This window comes from Clarias gariepinus, chromosome 20 (genome assembly GCF_024256425.1).
Source record: "Clarias gariepinus isolate MV-2021 ecotype Netherlands chromosome 20, CGAR_prim_01v2, whole genome shotgun sequence".
In the NCBI taxonomy this organism is placed as follows: Eukaryota; Metazoa; Chordata; class Actinopteri; order Siluriformes; family Clariidae; genus Clarias; species Clarias gariepinus.
Genome location: NC_071119.1, coordinates 15,753,963 through 15,762,448, shown reverse-complemented (window position 1 = coordinate 15,762,448; position 8,486 = coordinate 15,753,963). Strand labels below are relative to the sequence as shown.

Below are 8,486 nucleotides of genomic sequence, written 5' to 3'. Positions count from 1 at the left end.
AGGAGACAAACGCATGGACTAACTTTTCTGCATCTGCAAAAGTGAGTGCTGGACGCAGTTTAGCAATATTCCTGGAATGGAAATAAGACGTCTTACACAGATGTTTGATGTGAGCCTCATACATCAAATAAGAGTCCATTTTAACCCCAAGGTTAATAACAGATGTTGACAATGGTATGTCCTGACCAGAAAAGGTAATACTGGTAATGTTAGATGTCCTAACCTGGTGTGGGGTATGGGGAATAGAATTAAGAAAAGTTCTTCTTTGGTCTCATCTGACCACAGGACTTTCTCCCATGACTCCTCTGGATCATCCAAATGGTCCCTGGCAAACTTCAGACGGGCCTGAACATGGGCTGACTTAAGCAGGGGAACCCTTCCGTGCGATGCAAGATTTTAAACCATGACGTCTTAGTGTATTATTGATAGTAGCCTTGGAAACGATGGTCCCAGCTCTCTTCACAGCATTGACCAGCTCCTTCCGTGTAGTTCTGGGCTGATTCTTCACCATTCTTAGCATCATTGATGCCCAATGTATCTACTTAGACTTTAGCTGATTGTGGGGTGCACAGGTGTCTTTATGACCGCTAACAACCTCAAACAGGTGTTACTAATTTAGTATCATGAGCAGAGTGTAGCTGGACTATTTAAAAGCAAAATAACAGTTATTTGAGGGTCAGAAATCTGGCTGATAAGCAAGTGATCAAATACTTAAGTGACACAGTAATTCACAAATAAATTGTTAAAAAAATCATACAATGTGATTTCTGGATTTTTCTTTTTAGATTTTGTCTCACAATGGAAATGCACCTATACTGAAAATTGTAGACCCCTCCATGATTTCTAAGTAAGAGAACTTGCAAAATCACAGGGTGATCAAATACTTACGCAAGTACTGTAGTATGCATGCGCTTTTTCTGCCGAGCGCCACATGATCACAACCGAGTTCTTCTCTCTCTTGCGCTGTGGGATTATGGGTAATCTCCTCCCATTATGTACTACAATACACAGTAGCTTCCCTTTGCTTCGAACACCAGTCACGATTCTTTTTCAAAGGTAAAGTGCAGGTTAATCAGTTTCATTTTTACTTTATATTTTGTATAAAATATTTTTATATAAATATTTTTTTGGTTGTGGAACGAATCAATCAAAGTTTCCTTAATTTCTTATGAGGATATTTGCTTTGATATACAAGCAAATGTCTGGAACAAATTATGCTTACAATCAAGTTTTTTTTTTGTTTTTTTTTGTCGATTCCTGGTTGTTGCGTGTATAATTCCACTCAGTAGATGCAGAGGTGTCAAAGAAATACACAATGTTAATGTATAAAAAAATATTTATTATAACAGCAATATAGGACTCCAGAATAGTGTCCAGTCCAGTGATTAATATGAACAAAAATGAAGGGAATAAAACCTTAAAGCACCACTCAGTCTTCATTTGGACAGGAAGAGACATCCTGTATGTTTTGCTGAAAGTCTTTAAAAGCTTAATAATTTTTAAAAAGGTAATCTTTACAATAAAAAAAGAAAAAAAAAAGTTTTCCCAGTACAAAGGCATAATTTAAAGTTTGATGCGTACAGTGGGTGCCAAAAATATTGAGACTCAATATGAAATTCAATGTTTTAATGAGATTCTTTTTAATTTTTTATTTAATTATTTTTAAATAATGAAAAGATAGTGTTTAGATAATGTGTATCACATTTTATGCAATAAAAATATCATTAAAACATTAAATAGAGTCAAAAAGATATGTGAGTTACTCCGGTGTCACTCGCTCTATCCATGCCTGCCTGATTGCTTCCTCAAGATCATGTACAGAAATTTATTCATTCGTCGCAGCTCATTTGAGAACTCTTTAATTTACCCAGTTTTTGTTCAGAGGTGTACATCTTGAGGAGGTAAAATTTTCCATGCATTAACTAAATCAACTGATTCTAATTAGCACCACTCTTCAGCCGGATAGGCGAGAACTAATTACTAACATCACGTGTTTTGTGCAACTGTAATAATAATAATAATACATGGCATATGTTGTCTTAATACGTTTGGCCAACACTGTACAGCACAACTTCTGCATTTAACACAAAACAAGGTTACAGCTTAATAGTGATCTAACATTCTCAGTGCTATTCATATGCAATATTCATATACAGGCAGTCACGCTTATAGTTTTGTCAAAGAATCATGGAAAAGGTCCGGTAGTTGTGTGATAGTTGACTTCAATTGCACTTTTGGTGTTTAATCCAGTATAAAAGTTATTGCAAACTGTGATTAGTTGTCCTGCTGGTTATATCAGACAAATTGACTTGTCATGTTGTGCCAATCTGCCTGGAAGGCGTAGTTGGCGAAATCCACTGATTGATCTGTAATAAAAAAAAAAAAAAAAAGTTGACCTCAAGCTTGATGAATGATGAAGCCTCTAAATTTATAGAACAGGTTTTTTTTTTAAATACTGCCAAGTATTGGGGAAAAAAACATGATACTAAATGCAATTATAATGCAATGTATAAAGTGTAATGTATTACTAACTTACAAAGACCCTCCATCCAGGAATTTGCAGGTCTCCAGCCTCTTTCATGCTCATGCACAGGGCTCCAGTGGTCTGTGTTCTGTAGGTGGTCTACTATCTACAATGTAAAAAAAAAAAAAAAAAAAAGTTTTTTGTTATAATTTAATTGTCATTCATTTTTGTTGTAAGATGACATAGTTGTAGGGTCAGTTGCAAGTTCAAGGTTTATATTTAGGATGGCATCAGCTTATTTTCTGTTATTAAATACCTTAAGGCAATTTTGCCCTAAAACTTAACATGCATTAATGGTTTAATGAATAAGTCACTCAAGGCATTAAGTCCATTGATGGCATTTGGTATATGCCCTAATCCAGAGTGACTCACATTTTTCTTTTTCATTAAACATCTGAGCGGTTAAGGGTTAAGGGCACAGCAGTGGCAACTTGTTGGTGCCAGTGTTTGAACCTGGGACTCTTTAACCACTGAGCTCTTTAACCACCTGCCCTGTATATTCAAGTACATTAGGTTTGTGTCCCATTTGATATCATAAATAGGTATCATTGGTTTATAGCACAGCTCATTGCTTTAGTAATACACAGTGCAGCGTGCTGAAATGTTACTTATATTAAATCTTAAATTATAATATTATTTCCCACTCTTGCTAAAGTTCTTACTTTGGCTAATCGATTGATTAAGTATCTGATCAAAACCCATGCCGTCCTATGGCAGGTTCAAGTTCACTGTTTTAATGGGATCAGGAATTAACACAGATTGAACAGTAGCTTTTTACGTGTAAAAGGTAATTGGTATATGTTCCAACTATAAAGATGTTTGAATTAGATTTTAATTAATGAATTTATATGTTGACCAACAGTTACACACATTGCATTTTCACAAAATATTTTCCAAATTTCTTGCCTTTAACACTGCTTCTGTCTGCTCGTGGTCTTCCATAGCATTTACTTGGCCTTCTGTGGAAGAGTTAACATTCGTAAGTACTGTACAAAGCAACCTTTAGTATAAAATTGCCTATTATATGACCCATCATATCAAGTCAGGTATTAAGCACATAGTTAGTTTTGTGCAATGGGTAAAACTGTAAAATTATCAACCAATTTTTGTTAAAAAAACAAAAAAACAACATTATATATATTTGTATTTTGTTTATATATTTGAAACAAAAATTGGTTGATAAATACTTGATTTTCCTGATCCTTTAATAGCATTGACAAACTTTTTAACAATAAACGATATTTTTAAGCACTTTAATGATCACTATCCAAGCAGGGTACTCCATTTGTGATAAAAAAAAAAGCATGCATGTTTTCACTATGGGAAATCCTGCTGTCAAAATCAGCCTCTTCCTTACTGTCGTGTCATGGAATCCTCATCTAAACTATTTAAAATTATGTATTTTTTCTTCCCCATAGCCAATCTTGTAAACAAACTCGCAATGGCCATATCTCAGCACCCGGGCAGATACAGTAATAAACGTAGTAATATCAAAATGGATATTACCGAAACAGGAATCTGAAAATATGCCTACCTTTAATCGCCCAAATTGCGACTCAGTAATAAATGATTTGATGTGATGCGTCTCACATGTAATGTTTCTCTTACCATGTGCTGTCGTGGTGATATTGGCTGGGGAACAGCAGTAAGTGGCTGGGTGTTCTTCTTTCACTGATGGTAATGAATAGCAGTTTTTAGCAAACATCTCAGGAGCAACTCCTCTGCCGTCCTCCTCCTTATACTTCCAGAAAACGTCTGAACAAGAAGAACAATAGAATTGATTATTCTAATATAGGACAAACATGTTTGAGTGATATTAGATTAGAAGTGTTACTATCTAATGCTACTTTGCTCATGCATAGATCATTTTAGAGGTGCAGTGGTGGTTAGTAGTAATGCAGGTAAACCAACCCTGGTATCTACCATGTCAAAGCTAGACACTGGAGAAATGGGAGACCAGACACTGAAGGGTAAGTCTGAGCTTCCATGTGTGGTTTATTATATTTGCACCATTATTATGTTGGACTGTGCAAATAAATTTTAGTCAATCAGATTTATTGTTTGAGTGTTTACAATGCATACATTTTGCCTGTCTATGAAATAGTTAATATAGTTAATATGATTTTTTTACACAAGGTGGATAAAAGCATCATTATTCCAATAACTGGAATGTGGAACTTTTTGAAAAGCAAATGTCACTAAATTCATCCGTCCATTATCTATACCAGCTATCCTGTCTAGGTTGCACAGGGGCCTGGTGGAACTTGGGGTGCAAGGGCAGGGCATAAGTGCACATGCTTCATACACTACAGGGGTATCTGAAAATTTCAAGTCGTCTTTGGATTGTGAAAGGAAGAAAGCAGGGTTACCCAGAGAAAATCCACCAAGCATGGGGCCAACATGGCAAACTTATACTGTATACAAACATACTGGCAGCGAGAATCGAACCCATAGCCAAGGAGGTGCGAAGTCTACCAACTATGGAGCTACCAACCAAGCCTCGTCTGTGTATTGGAATACCAAGCTTTTGTTTAAACTCTTTAAATCTCAGTTAAAATATCTAAATCATACTAATTACATATCACATAATCATCAATATGGAGCACAGTAGTATTAAATCCCAACCCTTGGATGTTCTGGGTTGTAGTTACTACATACTGTATGTACTAGCTGTAGTATTTTTGGAGTTGCTATAATATGTAATAGTATAAAGTTTGTGTTTAATTGTCTCTTAGAACCGTCTTGTAATCAATTGACAGAAGTGTAATCTTTTAGTTCATGCACTGCTGTTGGCTCCTTCATCAACTCTTTGCTTTAAATTATTCTGTCATCAATGACTCTGGATGAAAGTATTAAATCAGTACATTTAAAATGTAATGCACATGTTATATATATTAGCTGTTACCACTTGCCTTTTCTCTTCTTTGGCAATTTGCTGTTGGGAAGTAGAATATAGACTCTAAAAGCGTTGTGGCCTTTCTTGATGCTTTTGTCACGAAGCTCTTGGACATCTGGCAGGGAGTTAAGAGCACAGCGGAAGTTGGCTTTCCAAGTCTTGGGATCTGGTTTGTCTATTCCAGGTTTGTATCGTCCTTGTAGCCATAATTAGGGGGAGGGAAAAACAGTTATTATTTACCTCTAAGCCATAGTTATTATAATTATAGCTTCAGTCATTAATATGACAAAGAACTCTTAAGAGTTCCTCTGTAACCTAAATACTACTTAAATAGTGTCTTAATGCTTAAGCAGTTAGTTTTTCTGTATTTTAAATACTGCAAATGATTCGGAAAATGATATTCTGTTAAAAACATGTTTAGATTTTTTTTATTTGGGGAATAAAAAAACATTTAAATGTTCATTCAATTTTTTTAAGGACTCCAGTTTATGCCTCTTCCGAATGGTTGAGATGTCCGTTTATGGTAAATGTGTAAATACTTATACAAATACCAAAAGAATCCATGCAAAATGTTCTATGTTGAGCACAAATTCAATGCACACATTCAATAGTGTACCAAAAAGGTACGCCTAATATTAAAGTTTTAAGATTACAAAACTTAAATAAAAGCTAACTTACTACAGACGAAATGAATTAATACTGTTATTCAGTGTGTTATTTGTTTGGCTGCTAGCCTCATATCTGACATGCTTCCATGCATGAAAATAAAAACGCCCTCCACTCTTGTGGTTTTCTGTTGCTCATATATTGACAGTACACTTAAAGCACAGAATTTACTTTGAAACTTCCTGAAGTTTTTTTTCTCCTATACATAGCTGTTAAGAAGACGTTTCTGCATAAGAAGAAGAATGTATCTGCTCCTTTTAAATAATGAATTTGGTATTGTATGGTAGTAATACTTGTATATTTAACGTCTTATTACCGGGTTCTGGACAAACTTGAAATATGACTGGTCATCAAGCTCCGGAGTGTATCAAATATCATTTCGTTTTAAGCAAGTAAGTGATATACTATAGCCCAGTCATATGGGCTCACAGTTTGCAACAGTATCTGCATGTGATGGGGAAGCCATGCTGAGGCGTAATTGGAGACAGTGTCCACTGGTGCCTGGACTTGTCCCTCACCTGTATGGATGGCCCAGTTTCGGAACAAAGTGGCGTCCTTGTCTATGTTCCAGCCATGCCGAGCGGCATGTTTCCATGGAATCTGAAAGACCTGAGCAGGCTAAAGATTGACAAGGTTGGGGAAAAAAATAGAAACAAAGCTGTCAAAAAAAAGTCCTTCAGTAGCAATATGGTTAGTAAAAACATGAAGCTCATAGACATAGGATTTGCATGAAGCATATGAAGATGTTTTTCTCTAATCCTAAGAATTTCAACCTTATAACTTTCTTCTATTACTCTTATATGATTAAAATCACATCAATCTGATCAGATGGTATGTGATAAAGTTGCTTTGCGAAGGTTAAAAAATCTAGGAGCCTTGAAGATATTGTAAAAACATTGTACAATACTGTATATGACTGTACTTTTGTAAGTTAGAAATGAAACTAGAAAAACTGCATATGAAGATTACAAGCATTTCTCCGGTATTATAAAACAGCACAAAGTGATCTATGCAATTTTTAGATCCCATACAGCATAAGTGCAATTCTCAGTTTAATATGTCATACTGTGTAAATATATATATATATATATATATATATATATATATATATATATATACTGTATATATTTGATGAAACCCCTATTATTACTAGGTATCATGTCATAGCACCCTGGTGAAAAGCATGACTTGCATGTCATTTAGAAGCATTGAACATTTTTATAAAACATTGTGAAAATATGAAATTAATTCTTACTTCATCTAGCCATACAACTCCAGGATATCTCCCAGACTTAATCTGTTCCTCCAGCCATGGCCGTAAACGCAGGCGACCCTGGTGCATCTTTGAATTTTGGTCCTTCTCCACAGACGACTGCAATTTTGCCCTCCTTCTTTATCCTGTGTAGTTTGACAAGTCAGCAATGCTTATTTTTTTGTTCAAGTTATTTCCTCTTATCGAGGTTCGGATTACACACAATGCTTTAAAGAATGTTTATACCAAGTAGGTTTACTCCGACTGCGGTGTGGTAATTTGATGATACTGATAAGACATGCTTGTTGCATAACTGTGATCATTAGCATGCAATCCCTTCTCTGCACTACTTTCTAACAATTTGCTGACATTAAATACAGTTTGCAATACAAAATATACAAATGATACAAGGAAAAGACTTACCTCTTGCTTAGAATGTTGCTTTGTGCAGGCGAACAAACAGGCACTACTATTTAGTGGGGCATAGCTTCTTGTTCATGCTCTGTACCTGCTCCAACAGGTTTCTGCTGTTTCCAAAAAACCTGCTGGAGAATTTCTCTGGTAGTGGATGACCTAACCACCCGCCCAATCTTCAGTTCATTGGAACATTTCACAGTTTTTTTTTTCTCTTCCTTATGCAGTCGTGGAATTATTGCCTCTAAAAAAACTATATAAGAAGGGAACTATAGGATTATATATTAAATATTGATATAAATTATGTTACCAACTGTGGGTATTAAATCATAAGGACAACAATTTTAAGACATTAAACACATGTTTATTGCATATTTGCTTCAGAATTAGATCATATAATATATTTATTATACATTAGTAAATATCTAACTATAGTGTTTAATGGAAAATAAAATGTTTGTGAATTAATGAAAATTTGTGAATCTTATAGTCTGTACCATATTAAAGTAAATGAAAAACTAACATAAAATGCACAGAAGGCATCTGGCAAATCGGAGGCATGGTGTTTAATTAGTAAAACATCCTAGCTCCACCTTTTTTCCTGGGAACTGTTAGGTAACGTCAGTTAAACAAACTGAAGGTAAGACGTATGGGTGAGAAGAATGTAATAAAATTTACCTTAGGCAATTTACATTAGTCAGGTTCAGGATTATGATTGATCAACACCTTGCTTG

General features: G+C 35.1%; 1 protein-coding gene across 1 annotated transcript; it reads right to left on the bottom strand.

Annotated features, from left to right (window-relative positions):
* Positions 1-1,334: 1,334 nt before the first annotated feature.
* irf1a (interferon regulatory factor 1a) lies at positions 1,335-7,837 on the bottom strand. The gene is given in 10 exon segments (XM_053480124.1): positions 1,335-2,366; positions 2,537-2,630; positions 3,431-3,483; positions 4,133-4,279; positions 5,437-5,616; positions 6,605-6,704; positions 7,342-7,439; positions 7,442-7,484; positions 7,762-7,818; positions 7,820-7,837. Coding segments are annotated over 10 exon segments (861 nt in total). The 3' UTR covers positions 1,335-2,295.
* Positions 7,838-8,486: the final 649 nt, after the last annotated feature.